This window comes from Phyllostomus hastatus, unplaced genomic scaffold, assembly GCF_019186645.2.
Source record: "Phyllostomus hastatus isolate PE091 unplaced genomic scaffold, TTU_PhHast_1.1 phas_scaffold_1674, whole genome shotgun sequence".
Taxonomy (NCBI): domain Eukaryota; kingdom Metazoa; phylum Chordata; class Mammalia; order Chiroptera; family Phyllostomidae; genus Phyllostomus; species Phyllostomus hastatus.
In genome coordinates, this window is record NW_025334011.1 from 18507049 (window position 1) to 18530162 (window position 23114).

Genomic DNA, 23114 nt, shown 5'->3' on the forward strand with positions numbered 1-23114 from the left:
TAACATCTTAAAAAAGAAAATCCCAGAGACTATATATATCAAATAGGGATAACAGAGTTGTTTTTAAATAAGACCAGAGATGCAGAAGCTATAAAAGAATAGTTAGATGTACTTGACTATGTAAAAGTTTAAAACTTTTTTGATGCAAAAGGATAACATTTGCAAAGTCAACAGTAATGGTACCAAACAGTCATTCTTTTTAACGTGTTTTCAAATTCAAAAATATCCATTTCTCAAGTTGTACATGTCCTGATTATACTTCCCAATGAAGAGATGTAAATGAGTAAAACTGTAAAATATAACTGAAGAGCATAACATGATAGAATTTATATTGAGAAGAAAGTGTCTGAGGATAGCTTTTTAAATATAAAAAGAAGAGCAGTGGTCTTCAAATATTTGGAAAAATATATGTAATGCATATGGTGACAACATTTTAATACCTAGAGTATACAAAAGTTCTTTCATATTAAAAAGAAAAGGACTGGACTCAACAGCCTGGTAGAAAAATGAGCAAAGGAGATGAATAGGCACTTCACAAAAGAGCAAATATAAGAGGAGAGTAAATATTGGAGTGGAATGTTTATTTGTAGAAATGGAAATGAAGCAAAGTAAAAACAGAACGTTGTTTACACCCATCTTGTTCTGTGAGCGTGGACCGGACATCTGTGAGGGCCATGTTCATAGAGAGGTTTGTGTGGGAGGCGGACTTGAGCTCAGCTGCACTTAGAAAGCTGTGCTCACAGGAGGACCCCAAATAAAGTTTGGGAACATGAATGACAGAGGTGAGCTGTCTGACACTTGAGGAAGATGATGGAGCAAAGAGATGCAGGTCCTAAATACATTTGGAGAGAGTTGCAAATGCTGTGTGGGCAGTGTTTTATTCATTTGGACTACAGGCCACACTTACAGGTTGGAGTAAGAACAATATGCTCTAAAAAAGAAAGTGATTCTGGAATGTAATCATGGGAAGCTTTTTAGAAATGAATTCAGAAAAGGTGTCCCCAGTACCACTTCTCACCATTTTAACTGTCGTCTCTCAAGTAGCCTCTACTTTCAGGTAAGAAATGCGTTTTCACAGATTACGAATACAGGAGCACTCATAGGCAAATACATACACAGGAAGGAAATGATTTAGGAAAGCAGGAAGAGTAGGAGCAGGATGCAGGAATAAAAGACCGAAACAGCACTCGAAGGCCTGAGAGAGAGAAGGTGATGATGAGGCAGTGCTCAGGCATGGAATAATGACACGTGTCTGATGAGAAGAGGAGAAAGCTAGGGGGCAGAATTTTCCCATTTTACCTGAAAATTGAACTCTGTGGGATTGGACCCAGAAAATACAATGGAAATATGTACAAAATCCTTCCCATGTTAACTTGTACAGTAGTGGTAATGTGGCCTTTTTTAAATTTAGGAGGGACATAAAATTATGGTCAAGTAACTAAAAGAAAATCAGTAAAAAAACAAAGTAAATTTTATGTGCCAAGATAAAGAGATTGGTGTATTTACAAGTATCTCAAACGTAAGTGTATTAACTGTTGAAGTCATCATCTTAAAAAAATTCTCGTAAGAGTGGTTAATTTGTTAATATATTCATATATTATCTTAATTTATTTCTTGAAATTTGCCTATATAATGAATAGGATTCTTAGTTTTATAATATCAAGAAACACTTTTGTATTTGTAATAGTATTTGTTCTGAAATTTCATTTGATTTATCAATAAGGTGTTTTAAACTGAAAAATTACATTTTAGATTGCTGTTAAAATTTAAAAATAAGCACTGTTTTTAAATTGTAAGGGGTATTCATTCATTCAGAGAATGTGTCACTTTCCCTTCTTGGCAAGTACTCTGTCCACCAACTTTACAACCAGGTATTAGCTTAAATGTCACATCCTTGATTTGCCAATTTAAGCTCCATAACTTTCTCATTTGTTTTTCTTTATAGTTCTTAACACAGTGTAGTATTCATGCATACATATATGTGTGTTATAAGTATCTACTTCATTTACCACACAGTGGGCTCCATGAGGACAGTTTATATGCACTTAATCCACCATTATAAAATGGCACAGATTAGGAGTTCAATAAGTATGTAAGACCAGTTGAACAGATTTGCTAGGTCATCCACATTTGGTATAGTCAGTAAGATATTAGTTTGTTATGAAAATGAGAATAGAGATAACATTTTGTCTAAAATTCAGACTTAAAAATGTTACTGATTATAGTTAGTTTTACATAAAAATTTTACTCTCTTGCTTGACAAAATTTAGTTCAGTTTTATCCAGAATTAGAAGGAACTGATGCCTATGGATATGTGGCACTGTGCTGTTTGTTTCCTTTTTGTTTCCACTGGTAATTAAGGTATAGTTATAAAATTCTCCATTTCTTTTCAAACATCTTTTTCTACAGCCATGATGAAAAGCTTTTGTTCAGCATCTGCTTTATTTCTGTCTTTTCTGACTCCTTGTGAATCTGAGCTGTAGGTGTTGCCATGCAGCCTGGCTCCCCTTGTGGTGAAAGCATTGAACTCCTGGGAGCAGGAGTCCGTCAGTCTTGGGTGTGTTGAAACATTGCCCTGTCTGGACGCAGCACCGAGGAACTAGTTTAACTTATGTCCTTGTAGTTTAATGGTTCCGGTGTTTCTCCAAGTGTGGGCCTCTGAACACCCTGCTAAGTCTGTTAAAATTTTTAAATAAAACCTAGGAGTTAAATATTAAATTAAACTCTTCTATTTGAAAAAAGTTTGGTAGACATCAGGATGATTAGGTATGGTATTCATCAATTAAATAAAATCAGTCGTAGGTATAACTTTTATTTGTTTCTGAAATAACCGCTTTGGGTGCAAGAGGTGACATTGTGTCTTAAAACCATAGCAAAGTCACCGAACACCTTTTTCTGTCTCAAGTGGTCTTGAAACTGGACATTCTTGGTTCCACATATGAGTCACCAGTTATAATCAAAGGAAAGTGTTACCTTGGTCCCTTGGGAGATTCGAGAGTGCACAGAGAGGTAGACACTCAGATGTGTGAATTGTGGGTTGAAAATAGGAGAGAATGTTGGGTGCCCATATATCATTTGTGAGTGAACCAGTCAGAAGGTGGGTGATAGAAGCCATTTAATCATTTGGCTATTTTCTTAGTTTACTTATGTGCAAACCTTACAGAAAGATGAAAGAAATAGTTGGGTGTCAGTGTCTGGCAAAGGCATTTTTGAATGTAATGCAGTAATTTTACTTTGTGGTTAATTAATGAGGGATATTCTTGCATTTTTCTTTCTCAGGCACCTTTGAATCAATCACACAGAGTGCTGAAGGTTAGAGTAAGATAAATTTCACAATACTTTGCTCATTATTACATTCATTATAAGGACGTAAATGACAGATATTCTTTAAGTAATTAACCTCACGCTACAGAAATAACCTGGGAAGGTTAGACAGCATTTTAAAACTCAGATTTTAAGGTGTATAGCCTAATCCATAACAATGGTAGAAATCTTCAAATGTAAAGTTCTCATTAAAATCTATCACAAAGCTATTTTAACATTTTATTTTAACACAGAAGCCATGTGTGTCCATTTATTCACCAACTTTTTGATGTAGTGACAAGTGTTTTTCCTGGCAAATGAATCTTCTGTTTGGTGTTTTGTGTTGTTTTTCTTGTACATCATACTCCCATTGCATTGTCTATGATTTACATTTTGAAAGACATTTTGTTAAAGATATATTGCTAATTTGAGTTCTAGAACCTTCTAGATTATTTATATCCCCCTGCCAACTTTTCTGGTTGTCTTGATTACTCATAATTTGACAACAGTTTCTTTGTAGGGAATTGCCTTCATGAAGTCTTTCAGAGAAATAACTGTGTTCATAGAAATAAAAATACTCTTTTTACAGTAAATTTGCCAGTGTTCATAATATTAAATTGAATTAAGTACAACTAGCATAAACAGGATAAGGGACAGACTCAGTTGACTCTTAGCCAGATTACAATACACCCAAAGGAGGCAGAAATGCTGGCGCTCACTTCTAAGCCATTTTTAAGTGTGTGATTCGATCAGATTTGCTTTTGAAAGAGATTACTGACTCCAGTCTCCACAGAGTGTGTCTGGGTCACATCACTGTTCCCAGCCTCATAGTAGGAACTCAACATAGGCTTAATGTTTAATGAGTAGAGGAAGGAAAGAATCATTACAACTTAGATTGACTATTGCTTTTCAGAAATATACCTTTACTTGGGAAGAGTGAGTGCCAGGTTTGATGACAGATGAGAATTTGTCAGGTTTATTTCCAAGTAACACCCCCCTTCAGTGCTGCCTCTGCTCCTATGGTAATCGTGCTGGGACGGTAGGGCACACAAAGACAGAACACTGGGCTCTGTGAGCACGAAGGTTATACAAACCTATATTTGCCATTTAGCTAATACATGACCAAGACACTCATGGTACCTGGGGTGGAGAATACGAATAACTGAAAGAAAGCCTGATGCAAACCCATAGTACGCAGCAGGGTCAGTTGTTTAGTTCAATAGCTGTCAGCAGAGAGAGTTCAAGGCACCATAGCCAGCAGTCAGCCTGTTCTACTCAGTAAGTGGAGTGTGTTGGTGAGTTTGGCTGAGTCAGGAGTTCCATTCAAACAGAAGTCAGTTAAGACAGCCCACCATCATTGTCCAGTGAACAGCCTTTCAGCACTAAAAAGCTAGAGAGAGACAAAACCACCAATTAAAATATCTTGTAAAGTTCCCTAGCACAGGGGCGTAGAGTGTGCAAAGGCAGTGGAATTGTGTGTTTAAGGAAGGACCAGATAGGGAAAACCTTTGCTTTGGTGCCAGCTACTGTGGAAAATAGTGAACAAGCTCTAAATTTATTCCATTGGTGATACTATCTCTGATTTCCAGACATAAAATAATTTTTTTAAATCAGAATTTTTCTTGTGTTTGAGAGACCTCATCAAATAATTAGAATAAATGAGGTTATGCATGAATTTATAAGGTAATGTGAATATCAGAAAGTTATTATTAGCAGATGGAATCATGAGAGAAAATATCTCCTGTAAACCATCTTGAAATATTTTCCAAATGTATTCCCACCAAAAATTTCACTAGCTCTCTCCCATAGTTTCCACACACATGTTCCTGAGGGAGACCATCACCCAATACACACTCAATTAAATAGCCATTCTCCCCTCACCCCCACCCCCCCCCAAAAAAAGAGATAGGGAAAATAAATAAATAGCCACCCACAAATTGCTTTTTAATAAAAACTTCTTTAAGCACAATCTTAATATTTATAAATAAAGGTACATTATGAGAATGCAAGAAAACAAAATATAAAAATTATAATATTGTAAAAAAATATAAGAGAGCAAAGCAGCCTACTTTTGCTTTTGAAGTCTGTGTATCTTTTCCTGGCTACAGGTCTCAAAGGGGGTGTGAGGTTCGAGAGGTTAGTTTTTTGTTTTTTTGTTTATTTGTTTGTTTTTGGTAAAGAACTTTGTATTCTAGTTAGTTATCAGAGGGTATATTCACATATTTCTCTATCTATGGAGAAAAATACAGTTTTATAGAATAACTTGATAATCCTTTATTTGGTTACCTTAAGATTACTTTTTAAAAAAGGAGAAAAATAATTTAGAATCAACATTAGAAATAGTTTTTCTGCTGAATACAACTGTGGAATTAAAGCAGAGGAACAAAAAATGACATTAATTAGACCTAGTACACTTCAGAAAATGTAGTCCCTAAATATGAATTTTTGAACAAATGGGAAATGATGAGAAAAACCATGGTACAAAGCATGTCCTGTATTTGGAATAATTCCCTCAGGAAAATTAATATTCAAATTCTGGGGCTTAGGATCTCTTTTCTAAATGTGGAAAACTAATTCATTTATGGTCTAAATTTCTAATTAATCATAGATTATAGGAATGCAGAAAAGAAAAGTCACATTTAAAAATCCTGAGATTTTAGTGCATAATTCTTGTTAATAGGATTTGAGTTCATGCTTAATTGCATTTATGATCAATGTTCAAGTAGAGGTTGTTTTTTTAATAAAGAAAATTATGCCTAATTAAATTTTATATGGGTAAAAAATATCAGGAACTTTAAACTTCGCTATCATTTGTTTTTAGGGTAGCTTTTATCTATCTAATTACAAATCAAATGTGTTATTTCAAAAGCTTAAAAATTAATGTGGTACTAAATTTATCCTGTTTTCTTCTTTTATGACAGATTAAATACAAAGAAAAATTTGATAATGAAATGAAGGATAAGAAACATCACTACAATCCCCTTGAAAGTGTTTCTTTTAAGCAAAGTCAGCTTGCCACTGAACTGGCAAGTAATGTAAGTTATTTTGTGTCTCATAACTTGTAATTCATAGAAAATAATTTTCAGTATCTTTTGATTCTTGGTTCCTCAGAATTGGCTACATTGCAATTAAGCAAAATCATGTAATTTTCCAGCAGTTTTAGTTGAAAACACTGAAGTATATTTTCCAGAAGCTTTTTTTTTGAGAGAAATGTATTATTGTAATTTACTATTAATGGTTACTAATTAGCTAATAAATAAGAGTAATATTGCTAATAAAACTATTATATCTGGTCATGAGTACAAGTAGGTTATGGTTTTGCAGAAATGTACTGTATAATATCATATATAATGATTATGACAACAGTGAACTATACAACAATACCCACAAAATGAGGCTTATTGTACAATGCTGCCTGGTACATGGTAGTTCATCATACAGAAATGTTCAGGTATCATACCCATGATGACTTAAAATTTCTTTCTTACCCATTATTAAATGATGTGATACTTCTTCACAAGATTTGTTTTTATTTGAGGTGTTTAAAACTAACCAAGTTTCAATTTACAAGAAAAGATGCCTTAAATTTTTATTAGAATTATTAGAGCATAAAAACAAACATGGAAAAAATGGATCATTTTGCTGTTGTTGCAGGATGTATAGAGTACCTTTTCAAGTACTAAGATGAATTATTGTTGAACTATCGCTTTGTTAGGTCATTTAAAGATTGCAACTTCTCTCACATCCTGGGACTTACACCTTACTTTTATTATTTTTTAGAAGGTATTGATATTTGTATTCATTAGCCAATTTTTGTTTGTCACCAGAAATTGGAATGAGTGTTTCTAATGTTTAGGATCACTAGGAGTATCAGAATGATTTCTGTTTCTTTCTCTTCTCTTCTTTTCTTTCTTTCTCTCTCTCTCTCTCTTTTTTTTTTTGGTGCGTGGATAAAAATGTAAAGCAAACAGTTGGAGTATGCATGAAGGAACCTAAAGCACAGTGCTAAAAACACAAGGTTTAGAATCAGATTGCTTGGATTTGAACCCTGTTCTCTCTCTTAATATTATATCTTCATCTTTCTGTGTCTCAGTTTCCTCATCTGTAAAATGGGAGATACTTAAAGTATTGTACCTACCTGCTAGGGGATGTTAGGGAGCATTTAGAAAAGCATTTGACACTTTTCTAAAGATAACGAAGTGTTTAGAAAAGTGTTTGGCACATATTAAGTGCTCAGTGTCCTTTCTGTTATTAATGTTTTATAATTACAATTACTGATATTATTATATTTCCAAACCAGTTGGTAAAAAAAGTCTATATGGCAATAGCATGAAAAATACCACAAGTTCCCAGATTGCCACAAAGGAAATCAAAATACATTGGTAATTTCCCTTTGTTTTGAAAGCAGAATTCCTGTTAAATTACTCAATTCTGCTAACATCACCCTTTTTGGATATGTAAACAGTAAAGGTAATTATCAAAATATTTTCAAGTTCCTAGAAATAACTTTTTAAAATGCATTCAATAGTGAATGAGCACCATCTAGTGGTTATGTGCAAATTCATCTTTCAATTTACCACTAACTGGTATTTCATGATGTGTTCAACTTGATAATTGGCAATAATGTCAAAGCATATTTCCTCCTCCTAGATAGCATTTTGTTCCGTATTATTTTCTTAGGTGAAGTACAAGAAAGACATCCAAAATATGCATGATCCAGTTTCAGATCTCCCAAACTTGTTTTTAGACCATGCTTTGAAAGTCAGCAAAATGCTCAGTGGAGTAAGTGGGTTGTCTTCTGGCGGCTGTAGCTGCCGTGCATCTCCCTCCAGCCACTATGCCTGCAGTGCTGTTGGGCGCATCTGCTTCTGTAGGTGTGCCTGGGCATCAATCCTCCCTGAATAACTAACTTGTTGAAAAGTAGTAGACTGCTCACTTACGTCCCACCAAAGCTGCTGCTTTACAAAAGATTTTTTTTTTTTGCTAACTTTTTAATATTTTTCAAATGCAAACTTTCTTGTTGAACAACTACACTTCAAAGTGTTTGGGTGAATGTCCATTCTGCCTTTCTTCTTTCCATTTCTTCTTCTGTATCCGGTTCAGTTTCTTCTTCTGTATCCGGTTCAAGGCTTTAGAACTAAGTTCAGGCTCTTAAGTCAGAGATCTTTTATTTTATGCAGGCCAGAGCAGAGTGTCTGGTATTTGATAGGCCTCTGTAATATAAAAAATTGTCTTAGTCTAATTTGTATTTTCTCTTAAAATAAGTGCTAAAAATGTTTATATCAACACTATCCTTTTAGTCTTGCAAGATTCTCCTGTTTTCTTCAATGCTACTAGGTGGGGAGGGTGATTTCTTTATGTCCTGCTGAAAATGTTCGAATACACTGCTGAGTGGGTCATTCCATTAGAACTCACCTTCTGGACACTGTTTCAAACACTTAGTGATGTCGTTGATGCTCATAACTGATGTTCTGGCTCACCTGTCCCTCCATTTCCTGCATTTCAGAATGCCCTATGGTGGTAATGAACTCTAATTTGACCTCAGGTTATTTCTATGCCCATTTTAATAACTATTCATTCAAAATTATCCAAATTTATTGAACACCTGCTTTGGGCCAGGTACAGATCAGATGGAAAATGTGTTGGGCAAGTAATGTGGAAAAGTGAAGAGAGTTGTCTTTAGGAGGTATGCCCATAATTGTGGGGTAAAACACCTCCAGTCCAAACCTGGTTCCTAAACTATCAAATAATGAGATTCAGCTTTGATGCCGGTTTGAAATATATACCCTTGGCTTTGATGTATTGAAACTTGTGTCCATTACGTTGTGACCCTCCTTTCCATGGCACTGCTGCCGTCCTTCTTGCGATACACTGTACACATAAATAATTCATACTGTTAGGAGTTCTAAATGAGATAATTAATTCTTCCCACTGTTCTTTGGAGGAAAAGCAGCCCACCATTCTGTACAGTCTGTTGAGCAGAGAGTGGAAAGTGAGAGGGCCATCGGGCCCAGCATCAGGCTCCGTCCAGGACTTAACCCTGCTGTCCCGCTGCTCCAGCACCTGCCCGTGCACCCCTGCAAATGCTCCTCTGCTCCTTGAGTGCCTCTGTCTCAGGTTCAGGTGTTCCTTCAAGACTCATACGTAGGCTTCTCCACTCAGTATGTATCTATCCTCTGGTCTGCTTTGTTCATCTGTGGCCATTGTCTGGTTTCGATCCTTGCACTGGCATTTTGCCCTTGACTGTTCCTCATCCACACGTGGGTTAAATCTCCTTAGGACATGAGGATTTGTGTGTAAATAAGCCAATAAAAATATCTTGGTGCTAATTTAAAAGTTTGGTAGCTGGAAGAAAGCATGCCACTCATAGGCAGTGTTTCTTTTCAAGAATATTGACCTTTAGTTTGTAATAATGGTGAAAAATCACAGTTTAAGTTGTTTCTGTCATCTTTTCAGCAGAGAAAACCCAGCAAAGTCATATATTACATTTATTTTATGTACCATTTATAAAGTTTAAATCTTTGGTTAGGTGATGCTTTTGCCTAGATTATAGACACTTTGCCTCATAGCAGAATTGCAACTTAGTGATCACATCATGGGAAAGTTTAAGTCTCAAAATAAGTTACTCTGAGGTATCTCTTTATTAAAGTTGTTTGATAACATACTGGCTCAAATTTATTGTACTTTAGAATTGCCTCCTTTTAAATTTTTTTTAAAAAATTAATGTACAGAAAATTGGAATTTTGTAGATTTATACAGACAATTTAATTTTATTAAAAGATTGAATAACAGATATTTAATAAAAAGATATTCTGCCAGAATTAGTTGTCAATTTGTTATACATGGCTGTTTTTAAAGACCTCTAAATGTCTTTGGTAAATCATATTTTTAAAAATTTTAATGCATAGTGCGTAGAGTGAAATTACTGTTTGTGAGTTTGTGAGCTATACTAATTAAATTTTTGAGGGAACATTTACCCCTGGAAAATTGAGCTCTTAGTAGCTTATAGTTTTCTTATAACTTTGCATACATTAAAAATATATATTGTGTGTTACTCTGCATAACTCCCACTAGGAGGCAACAGAGACTACTATATAAGGAACAGCAAGTATTAAAAGTTCTTTTGCAGATCTTAATTCAAATGATTTTGTTTTCTTATTTTACTTTATTTTTTTAACATTGGAGTTTCTGAGAAATTCTCTAACCATAATAGATTATTGTTTTGGGGATAGTATTTATTGACCTTTTCTCAGGATATTATTATTTCAGATGTAATATCTTAGACTTTATTAGTTCCAGATTTTAACTCAGTATGGAATATGTTTTAGCTTGTTATGTTCAAGTCATGATTATTTTATGAACATATATTATAAAATAACTTCTAATCAAATTATAAAGTCTCTAAGTATGGTTTTATCCTTAGAAATTTTCTTTCTTTTTTTTAAATTAACAGAGGAGCCAAAATTTAGAACTTGTTCTCTTCAGTCAAAGTGTAGTATGTGAACATTGTCGTGAACTTTCTGGGGCCTTTGTCTGCACTCCATTCTGGTTAGAGTTGTGGGGGACACAGCACTCCAATCGCCTGAACGTGCCTCTGGGGACCGTTGCTGGGTCTCCGTGGAATGGCGGTTCCCCTGTGCATCCTGTCCATCCTCAGCACTGGGGCTTCTTCCTGTTTTACGCTCAGACATCTGGACGTCTGCTGAGACCCAGTGTCGGTTTCTCTGTGGCAGGTCTTTCCTGCTCCCTTTCCAGTGCTGCTCACTTCTCCCTCCACTCTGCACAAAGTGGCCATTGTCACTGAAATCCTTGTTGCCTAATGAGCAACCAGCAGCAGATTCTCTGCAGTCTCGAGTCTCTGAGAATTACTGTTTACCTGTAAAAGTCTCTTCCAAATATGGCAGAATAACCAAGTGTCCAATATCCAATTATCAAAATTATAAAGTAATTTTTGTTTTACTGTTGACTATTTTACTTAAAAACCTATTATACTTGCCAAATTTGGCATTCTTAACCATTCTGGTCTCTTCCATATTCACCTTTTTGTCTGTATGTGTAAATAGCCTTAATCCAATTTCTTTACCTAAAATTTCAACCATCTCTACCCAGATTTCTCAGTGTTTCTCCCAGACTTCTCACCTCTCCTTTTAGAAAAATTAGTTGGGTCGTGTCTCACTCTCTCAGTTTCCTTATGACCATTCGTCTCCCTCATGACTGAGCCCTTGGATACAACTTTCTTCTTTCTGCCTCCAATTTTCCTCTTCTTGGAGACACTGTTACACACTTACCTACCTGTTCTAGGATAAGGGAAGGACAAATTGCCTACATTTTGCTCACCTTGGCCATACGCTGTTGTCCTGTGCCTGGCTTTTCCATCGCCACTTCCCTGTGTTGCGATTGTCTTTTATGTTGCATTTACAGCTAATTGTCCTCTGCTTCTTTTGAATGTTTCATATGCTGCTCACACTGGCCACTTAGAGCTGGTCTGTCTTGTGTTCTCAGTTTATCTCACTGATAGAAATACCAGCCGACTGCAGACAGGAACTTTGCAGCTCTTGTTGGCTTGTTTTTGTTCACTTTGCATTCCTAAGTATTAGTTGCTCTAATGAGACTCTTTGATTGTGAATTTGAAATTTCCATGTTCCCTGTTTTAGCGAGAGTACAGAAAACTTTTCGAGGAAAACAAAGGAATGTACCATTTTGATGCCGATGCTGCAGAACACGTGCACCACAAAGGCAATGCCACTCTCCAGAGTCAGGTACGCGCCCTCGCTGCCTGTACCCTGCAACCTCTCACTGCCTGCACCTGACCTAGAGTGTGAAGCTACTGAAAAGCACATGCACCCTGAGAAAGTCAGTGTTGCTTCTGAAAATCTCAAACACTATTCTCTTAATATTTATTGAATGGGGGAAACTTAGACCATGTTCCAGTGTAACGGTATCTTATAAGATACTAGTAACTTCACACAATTTAAAACTTACAGTATATGAGTCAATTAAATGATGATCAAATCTCATGATGATTTTAATTTTTGTGGTGTACTGACTTGTCATTTTGTGCTACAATATTAATTTTCCAGGCATCATGTTTATTATAATTTCACAGTTCAATTGTGTTATGAAAATGGGAAAACTATTTTGCCAGTGTACTCTGCATTGTTTCTGTGAACTGTGAAATTCTGTGTACTCCATAAAACAAATTTTTAAAAATTGTTTTCCTCCTTTGCACACTTTAAATTTGATATCTATATATTTTTTGTTCTGTTTCAATAATTTCAAAATATATCTTTCCAACATCTATTAAATCAAAATTTGCATCATTCTTTTAAATGTATCCTGTGGAACATAAATTTGATAATGATTTGACATCCGCCTTCAAAAAAAATACACAAATGGCTCTCCTTTAAGGTCTAGAGATAGACATTTTTTTCTTTCCATTCTTATTTTCATTTTATTTTTCCCACAAATGTTGCGCGTGGGTCACCGGCCAGCAGTGACCACGGGACACTGTGGATGGCTCGACAATACGCGAGAAAAAACACACATGCACAGAGACAAACTAGTTTCTGTGGGGAAGTAGGGTCGAAATGGCCACCCCCCCTAGTGGGGAGTGCGCCGATTTACAGTCCATACCTGCTTTTATTGGGCTCATTCTGCATAATAATTCAGGTAAAGTACAGTATTCATTAGGGGGAAGTAAGGAACTATAGAAAACAAAGAACTCTGCCGGTCTATTGAGTTGGGGGTCAAAGAGCTGTAAGACTGAGGAACAAACTAACTTCCTCCTAAGACCCTTCTCATTCAACTGAGAGCATTCTAAACAAAGAAGGTTTCACAGTAATTTACATATTCTTTCTTAGGCCTGATCACCCCGGGGAATCCGCACTTCTCAGTACCGAGCTGCACCACCCTGTCATTGTTTCAGGCTTAGGTGGAGCAAGGGAACTAAGGCAACTGAGAGATAAGGAGATTTTCTTCCAGACGCTGAGAACTCAGGCTATGTCAGAGCCAAGGAGCGAGGGTCCATCACCCCCTTTTGCTGCAGCCCCCCAAGTCCTTCTTTTGGGGGGGCCTCCCAAAAGTGATCGTGCCTGGCTTAGGTCGTTCCCCCGTGGGGAATCTTACCCGTCTTTGGCTAACCGACCAAGCTTTTTGGGGTTCAGTTATGAACAAAGCAGCAGAAGCAGCATTCCTGCCAGGGAGATAAGCTTTTGTCTCCTTGCTGGCTTACAGTTCCAAAGGCGTTCCCTTAGCCTTAGCTAGGCAGGGGTTTCAGCTTCTGATACCAGTTAGGGCGGTTCCCAACACACAAAATTTTATCCTAATGTAGTATATTATTATATTCAAATGCTTTCATCGATCACTCTGTCATACTTCTCTGAAACAGAAATATGCCTACAAATAGGAATTTTAAAATTGGTTGTTTCCTAAGTACTGAAAAATTTCTTTTGGATTTAATTGTCATTAAATTATCATTATTATATAACTTAAGAAATAATTTTATTAATAATTATTAAACATAAGAATTTAAGTGAAAATACACTTCTGAATGAAATGAATCATGATTAAAACTTTTCTATGATTATACTGTGCTCTCTTTGGAAGCTCATATGCTAAAACTTTTCTGTGATTATAATTTTGTAATTTTTATATTGCTAAAAAAGCCAACCACTCTGACAGTTTATATATAGTTTTAGTTTTTTTTATTAGTAGATGGAAAATATCAATCAATTTATAAACTGAAATAGTTAAGGATTGGTTGTAATTGAAATAAATAATTCATGATACTATTAAATAATGCATGCAAAACTGAAAGAAATGACATAAAAGCTCTGTGTGTGTTTTACCTACTGGCTATGGAAAAATTCAGCAATCCCAGAGAACACTGTCCTCCCTTTGACAGAAAGAGAATCATAACTATGTCTTCTTTCTTGTTCATGATTTACCGATAGACATTCTGGCTACCACAGGGACCTCTCTCGCCCTCCCCTCCTCTCTCCTTCTGTATATGCATGCCGTGTGTGTACACATTTATAACCCCATGTATATAATATATAGCTGTGTATCCCAGCTATTTAAATACTTTATTCAAGCGCTAGAACTACATTATTTAGTAGTTCTAAATTGCTGTTATTTCTTAAAAACTTTTTAAATGTATTACCTCTTTACTCTCTTTGTATGTCATTAACTACAGGGGGCCCAGGGATCAACCTCAGTGGCCAGAATAATGTGGTTTTTAAAAAACAGGATGATGCTCTGGCTTATGTGGCTCAGTTGGGGGCTTCGTCCTGCAAAGCAAAAGGTCATGGGTTCTATTCTTGGTCAGGGCACGCCCTGGGTTGTGGTTACACCCCTGACGGGAAGTGTATGAGGGGCAGCTGATTGATGTTTTACTCTCACATTGATGTTTCTCTCCCTTTCTCTCTAAAAATAAGTAAATACAATCTAAAAAATAAATAAATAAATAGGAGAAAACAGGATGATTAATTTGGGACACATTTATTTTACTTTGCTCTATTTGCATAAGGGCTTGTGAGCTTCATATGTTTTTTATACTTGGTTTCAATGAAGGTTAAGTACAAAGAAGGATATGAGAAAAATAAGGGGAAATCGATGCTTGAATTTGTTGACACACCATCATATCAAGCTTCAAAGGAGGCTCAAAAGATGCAAAGTGAGGTGAGTTCCCTTGATTTGTTATCAGATGTTCAACACATATTTGGTGTTTTATTATTTGAAAGGGTTCAGGAAATTGGTTCAGAAAGTTTAGTGGATCTCCAGGACACCACTCAGGAAGACCCAGGGGATCCCCAGTTAGGATATAAGCAGCTTTTCTGGGTCATTGGATCATCTGGCCCTTAGTTTTTCCTGTTTGGCAAGTATGGATATTAGGCCCTGTGAACTCTTTAATGTCCTTCTCAGCACCCACATTCTGTGATTATAAAATTGGCACTTTCAGGTGAGTCCATGTAAAAACTTGGATGAGTAGATAAAAAATGAATAGAAAAAGAAGAGCTAATTGCTTTATTTACTTTTTCTTGGCAGTCACAGTAGAACTAACATTTATTCCATACTTATTCAATACTAAGTAGTCTGTGCTAAGTAATATGCTAAGTGCTTTATCTATATCAGCTCATTTAATCCTTTTACGGTAATGTAATGATGCCAAGTGGGCATCCCTAGATTGGTAATGACTCCACTGAAAGTAATTGTTTTACCCGAAATTACATATCCAGTAAATGCCAGTGTTTTAGGACCTGGGCAAAGTCATCAGTTTTGTTTTGTTTTTTTTTTCCCCACTTAGAGAAAGTGTCATTCTGTACTTATGATGACACTAAGTCACATCCACATATTCCCCACACTGGCTCTGCTCTCTGTGCCAGTGAAATCTCTTCTGTTTCTGGTTTTGTTGGGAGTGGGGGAGATGCCAGACACAGAAGGTTAGGTCTGCAGCCCACACCCAGTTCTGTAAGTACAACCACGGTATTCCTTGGACAGGTTAGAAGTAGTAGGCGGTGGTGTCAGCCGATTACAATGCCAGCACTCCTCTCCAGGAAGGCTCCATGGACAAGACCTTTTCTATTCTCCACTAACGACAGGAACACAGGAGAAATGATAACTTCTGGACTATAAAACTCTCATAGGAATTTTGTAAACACTACATGTGCTATTTGTTGAGATGCTATAATTCACCTTATCCGGGAAAGGGTTCTCAGACATTACTGTGGCTTGTCGAATGGTCTTAAGTTGTTTAATTTTTTCTTCAAGCAAGAGAAGAAAAAATAATTACTTTTTTATATTTTACATCTTTATAAGCCCCAAAGCATACAGATATTTGCTTCTCAAAGAATCAATCAATGGGCAATGTAGACTAAATTGTCTTTATTTACATGAACTGCTCAGATGATTTTTTTCCCATTGGAGATGGACCCTGAAAAGAAGAAATTCGCCAAGTACAAATTTCACTACCCAGATGACAGGGCCTTCAAAGGTGCCCTCAGCACTGGTAAAGTGCTGCATACCCTATGTACATGTCTGCTTGTGCAGACTGCAAAGCCTGATAGCTGGCACTTGGCTTTTACCACTGCTGTGGCTCTGTAGAACAAAAGGAAAATTAAACGTTGAGAACTGACAAAAAAATCAGTCAAAATTCATTGCTGTTGGTTGGCTGTTTTGACATGAGGTGTAAATCAGCTTTAATGTTTAATTGTAGTTATGCATTTATTAGATGATCAAGAATTCACTTACAATGGGGCCTGTGTACACCTTTTGTTAACATTGGCTTTCAGATTTTGCTAGTCTGACTTCTGGTGTTGTTACTAGGGAGGAATTGTCCTTTGCAGAGACTAACACATAACTTCTCTTCAATTATAGCCATTGGCAGTTAGACTTTTAGGCTTAGCATTATGTTTTAGCTCAGCAGGACTGGAGGAATAATAAATTTTCCAATACAAAGTATCTTTGGACCAAATCTACACTATAAAGATTTATACTATGTAATTTAGTATAAAATTTTATGTTAGAAAAGTAAAATATCTAAACATCTTAGACAAACTTTGATATGAAGGATGTTTTGAATGCAATACCAGTGAAGTAGATACAAACAAGTGGTGTTTACTTGTAACAGAGAAACTTGACCAGAAGCCACTTTGGGAGCCTCCTATGAGTAAAGCTAAGTATTGATGACCTTGGGAACAGCCACTCATGTTTTTGTTATAGCCAATAATTATACCTCTCTCGCTTTCTTCTACTGTCAGATACAGTGTGTTTGCTAGAAGAAATCTCTAAATCGGGTTTTGAAAAGTTCTTTGGTTTCTGTTTCACAAATAGAGCTCTCCTAACAAAAAGCATATGAAGAGTTTTTCCCTCTTGGTCATGTCTTGGCTGGGTTTAGTCATAATCAACCTTCCTTAATGACTTACTTTAGTGAAATAATTTTTTATAGAGGAGAAGGGCTTTTTGAAGTGAAATATTTGAAATAATATCAATATGCATATATTTATATTCCACTTTTTGAATGAGTCATTTTGGGCCTGAAAATGTCCTAGATCCAGTCCTATAGGAAAATTCATTATTGTTCTTTGGTGTGTCTATAATTCCTTTAACTCAGAATGTTTTCAATGCAACTTATTGATTAGCTTTGTTATTTTTAGTATTTATAGAATGTCCACTGTGGCTTTTTCTCTTGCCACACCCAGATTATTTGCTAACTATGTAACACAGATGTAGATGAGGAGACATCCTGTTCTCTTCTCTCCCTTGTGGTGTGGAGCATTTCTTTACAGAATTACTTATCTCTGTAATAAGTACATGGTGAACCTGGAGAAAGCTTTTCATTTTGCCTTAATGACAGTCTCATACAGAATTTATTTTATCATCTTTGTGATACAATTTGAATAAAATATATAGGTGGTAAAAAAATATATAGGTGGCAAATATTTCACATGGATGGATATTTTTGTTATTCAGACTATATTTATAGTCATAAAACATGGGTTTTTACTGATTTGCAAATACGTAATTCAAATGGTAGAGTTGAGAGAATCATAGCCCAGGGGTGGCTGAGTGTCAGGAGGGCTGATGAGAACATGGATTTAGACTCCACTGTCACTACCAGCGTCTTTCATTGCCCATGTGAACTCTTACCTAAAGAAAAATTTATCAGGTTCAAGGTAAGATTTTCCTCACAGTGTAACTTGATTGATATCAAATTCCATAGATGGTAGAAACATATCCTCAATGCCAACTCATTAAAGGAAAATCTTCCCTTCCTGCCTCCATTACATTTCGGAAATGGTCTTTCCTGAATTCAGACAGTGCGAAGGGTAATGAAAACATGAACATTAATACTGCTTTGATTGGAATGGCTTCTCTGCTGCCAGATTTTCTTCCAATGGATGGATCCATTCTCCTTTGAGTGAACCAGTCAGGTGATCCAATCACACAGCCAACATTATTGGTTCTCCTTCCAAAATGGGCTGGTGTCAAACAATAACAGACCGTAAGATGTCAGGCAGCCCCACTCAGAAGGCTTTCCCAGAGGGAGCTGGTACTTGAAGATTTTGCCATTGTTTGGTGGAATTCTGAAATTTATGATGAAGTTGGAGATATTGTCCTGCTGATAAGAAGACTCTGAGGTGGTAGAATTGTATAAGAAAAATACCAGTTTTGTTCTGAGGATTCTTGTTCAAATACCTTTTCAACAGTCACTAGTATCTCGTTAGTTTAAAAATTATGTCATCTTATTTAACAGAGAGTTTACAAGGAGGATTTTGAGAAAGAGATTAAAGGAAGGTCGTCAATGGATTTAGACAAGACTCCAGAATTTTTACATGCAAAGTACATCACCAACCTTCTGAAGGAGGTAAGATCCTGATAATTACCATTAAATATTGCAAAAGAAAACTAAAAACTAAAGAAATGATCCTGCAAGTGTTTGGTTAACAATTCACAACTAAGTCAGTGAGTTTTAGATATTAATCCATTCTCTTTCCCTCACATTGACCTTTAGTAACAGAGTTTTTCACTTTCCTATTAGAACGAGCATTTTCGTAAACTTCCCTGCAGCATTCTCATGGCATTTGATGTCAGAAATAAGGTGCGTCTGTGTGAAGGTCTGGATAAACATTACATTATTTATAAGTGGTTTGTGTTCGATGTACAGTGGGGAAAATAATATATCTAGCACACAGAATACAACACTCATGTCCATGTTTTATTTTATTCTCATTTGGATTCCCCCCCCCCACCCCAAATTTAGTGGTGCATTTGGCTCACAATTAGTGTATTAAATTTATTGAGCATTAAGGTCCTCATACCCAGCAATTAAAAATACTATGTTCACCATCTATCCCTTTAAAAGTTTTCCCTTTTTTTAAAATGCCTGCAAAGTAAGCTGGAACTCTTCCAACTCTCTATTTAAATAGAGTGTCTTTACATTAAAGAAACGCATCAAAGAACTCCATTTCATCTGAATTTTGAACTGAAGAAATCATTACTGAAAGAAATGTCTTAAACCAGTGAAACGAATGAGTATAATTATCTACATAGACATGCATCATCTTAAAAATCAAGTGCCAACTGGCGTTTGTCATTTAACTGCTTTTACGCATTTAATGTGATTCACTGTTGTAATATACGTTGGGCTGAAACAGGCGTATAATTTATGGGAGAGTTTTTCTGCTACCTTATCTTTTCTCACTTTTGTTCCTATCAGGTGTTTTGAAGTTGAAGGCTAATCAAATGGCAACTTCCCATTTTTGTTGACTTCCACTTAAAAAAATATACACTATTATGTGAATTTTTTAAAGGGGAATCTTTTCATTATTTACATACAAATGAGAATATGAGGTCTATTTTGAGATCCATAAATGGCTTTAATATAACACCATTGCCTTTTTCTTTTATTCCTCTTTTTGAGTGAATCTTTTCCTGTTTTCAGATTTATTGATTCAGTAGGATAGCAAAAAAAAGGCCCAGAAGTCTTTGATTTAGAATCTTTCAATTAAGTTATAGAGATGTCTAATTTTAAAAAGGGGCTCTTAGAGATTTAATAAAAGTGTAACTTCCCTTTCTAAGTGTAAGCATTTAGCTTTAAATAGTCTTTGCATGTTTTATTTTATTATAGTTTTACATTTATGTTGCCATTTAGAGTGTTCAGAGTATCATTTTATGCTTCATTTTTATTTTATTTCTTCAATTGTCCTTTAACATTGGCAGCATAGTATTTTTATTTTCATTTTGCCCACGTGGAAGTCAAGGCTCAGTTACTTAAAGACTTTTGAAGGTCGCATGACCAAATTATTGGAAGAGCTCTGACTCTCTTCCAGGTCATTTGACGCCAGAGCTCTTTCCAAAATTACATGCAGGTCATTACAATGTCTGGTAGACTATTAGTTAAGCAGGGGACCAGCTAATTTAATTATACTGGACAAAGAGAAAATAGCATGAAATGAACCCTAGAATTAACTGGAACATGATTTCTTATCATTAAAGGAAGTCTCATCTTTCACCTGTCAAGTTAGTCATAAATGCAGCTTAGTCAAATTGGATTAAGATATTATTTTGATAATGCAATTAGTAAGAAAACAAGAAGTTCATTAGTACCAAAGACTTAAGTTATACATATGTTAGTAAAGTCACTTGGATCTATTTAAAATATAATATTAAAATAGGTGAAATTCAAACCACATATTATCAACCTGTAGGAAATTATTTGGTTTTTATGAATCCTTGAATAAAATTGAAACTTATTTTAAAACTTTGGCTACACCAATCCTTTTGATTTTGTAATTTTCCATTCTTTTTTAGCTGTGTTCTTTTGGTGATTCATATTTTATACAGTTTTCAAAGAAATACTTCAAATGACTAATAAGAAACATGTATTCCTAAGATCTTCCTCACCATTTAAAGGAGGACATCTTTTTAAAAATGTGGCACCAGTGTGGTACCAAAATACATTAGAAGAAAGAATGAAAGGGAAAATGGTGATAATATTGGAAGCTATTCTAAATATTTTTTAAAGATTTTACTTATTTACTTTTAGAGAGGGGAAGGGAGAGAAAAAGAAGGAAGAGAAACATCAGTGTGTGGTTGCCTCTCTCACACCCCCTATTGGGAACCTGACCTGCAACCCAGGCATGTGCGCTGACTGGGAATTGAACTGGTGACCCTTTGGTTTGCAGGCTAGCATTCAATCCTGTAAGCCACACCAGCCAGGACTAAATATGTTTAAAAGAGAAAATTTCTGTAGGAAATAAAGAGCAGAAATTCCTCAGAGTCTGATTCATTCCTTCCTAAAAACAGTTTCTCCTTTCTATGGTTTTTAGAAAATACATAAAACAGTATACAAGTTAAAAAGAGTTTCTCAGTAAATTTTAGATTGTAATATTCTTGTCTCACAGAAGGAATATAGAAAAGATTTGGAAAATGAAATAAAAGGGAAAGGAATGGACCTTAATTCAGAAGTTCTTGATATTCAAAGAGCAAAACGAGCATCTGAAATGGCTAGTGAGGTGAGTATATTTATTTAACAACTGAAAATGGATGAATATTTAGCTGATTTTTAATCTATAAATTTTTCTCAAAGATTTTGTATATTTTAATAGGTACAAATATAAATTTAATAGATATTTTATAGGTAAAATATATCTACAAGATATATTTCACAACTTTTACGTGTAAGATGACTATGGGTAGCTATGTCCCAGTAGTCTTTTCTCAATCAATTAATTTTAAAAAGCAGTGCTCATTGTTTCTTTTAATATGATATGAGAAAAATGATATTTCCCCATTTTTAGAGACAAATCTATATTATAAACCAAAATAAATTTATGAGATGTAACTTTATCTTTTAAGCAAGCAAAAGGCAGAATATGAAAAAGCTGTGTCATTATGGTCTGTCGGTCACTGCAGCTTAGAGGTTCACTGCTCACAGCCCAACGGGATCTCCAGTCCTTGCCCAGAATGTGGCATGGGTCTAGTTAAATCTCTTTATGATGCGAAAGTGGCCACTTCTCACTTTACATGACATTGATGAGAAGGAATGAAGTGCCTCCAATATGCTTTCAGTCCTTTAATTCTTGTCTTATGTCATTACATTGATATCAAATAATGACACTGTGTTTTGAGGAGAATCTAGCTGAATTTAGCAGTGAAAAAATTCAGAGCTTCATACCCATTTGTATTAATAAATGTGTGGTGATGATAATGATGATGACCCTATTGGTCAGATTGCAAAGGATAGAAACCCCACTCAAACTGGGTTAAGCCACAAAGGAAATGTTTTGGTTTATGACTAGAGAAGTCCAAAAATCAAGTTTCCTTCAGGTTGGAATTCAAATGATGTCTCTCTTTTTCATTTCTTTGTTCTGTTATGTTCTCTGCTGCTTCACTCTTGGGAGGCTATCTCTAAGTAATAGCCCCTCGTAAGGACAGGATGACTCATCTCTGTGGCCAGTAGTCTCAGTGGGAAGTGAGCACCTGTTCTCTTATAGTTGTAATTTAAGTCCAAAGATTGAATCTCATTCAATCACCTTCTGTCCTGTGCCCTTACCTGACTCAGTCTTTGTGTCTGAGGGCAGGAGGCTGTAATGACCTGGGATGGTTCTCCTGGTCACCCATTTGTGTAGTTAACTTCCTAGGTAGTTTAACTATGTTTTAATTATGAAATATTCTAAGTTGTTATATATTTAAGAAAATTTACATTCATCTTTAACCATATTCATGTTCTTCAAGAAAATTAAAGGAACCACTAAGAGCATTTTAGTGGAATTAAAAATGCATGTGCAAAGAGGAGAAATCAACCCACCCAAAATGTGTGGCTTGAGAGGGTTTGAGGTAATTCCTGAAAAGAAACTGATGAAACTCTTTGCAGAAGGAGGAATGAACACTGGTCAGGCAAAAACAACAGATGATCACTATGACCTTTGGCTGTTATTGTCATTATACATTTCTACAAGTTTTTCTATTATGGTGACACGTCCATTACACATTCACAGGCAGACCTTGTAATCATTGGTCAATAATACTTGGAAAAATGGTCTTGAACTCTCAGTGGCAGAGTCTGGGCAGATGCAGTTGAATGGCAAGATGGTGGCAGGAGCAGCAATAGATCAGGTCTTAATATTCGGGTACAGCAGTAAAAGAGCAGAAGTAGTTTCCAGTTATTTAACATACTTCACAGTGATCCTGCATGAGGAGTCATCCCCATTTTGCAGATCAGTAAACCAAATGGTTAAGAAACATTCCCAGCGTCACACAGCTGTCAAGCTATCAAAGTCAGTCTTCTTTCTACAACATCCACTCACTTA

The 23114-nt window shown here is 35.7% G+C and overlaps 1 protein-coding gene across 6 annotated transcripts in view; it reads left to right on the forward strand.

Moving 5' to 3' along the window:
- The window catches only part of NEBL (nebulette), a 339975-nt gene that overhangs the window by 260643 nt on the left and 56218 nt on the right, over nucleotides 1-23114 (forward strand). For 4 of the 6 annotated variants that reach the window (XM_045857677.1, XM_045857674.1, XM_045857678.1 and 1 more), the window contains exons 8-13: nucleotides 6225-6338; nucleotides 7984-8085; nucleotides 11958-12062; nucleotides 14875-14982; nucleotides 18557-18667; nucleotides 21207-21317. The exons of 1 other annotated variant lie outside the window; for it this stretch is intronic. In XM_045857677.1, the coding sequence (XP_045713633.1) occupies nucleotides 6225-6338; nucleotides 7984-8085; nucleotides 11958-12062; nucleotides 14875-14982; nucleotides 18557-18667; nucleotides 21207-21317 (651 nt within the window). The remainder of the gene's footprint in view (nucleotides 1-6224; nucleotides 6339-7983; nucleotides 8086-11957; nucleotides 12063-14874; nucleotides 14983-18556; nucleotides 18668-21206; nucleotides 21318-23114) is intronic. One more of the 6 variants, XM_045857676.1, reaches the window with a different exon arrangement.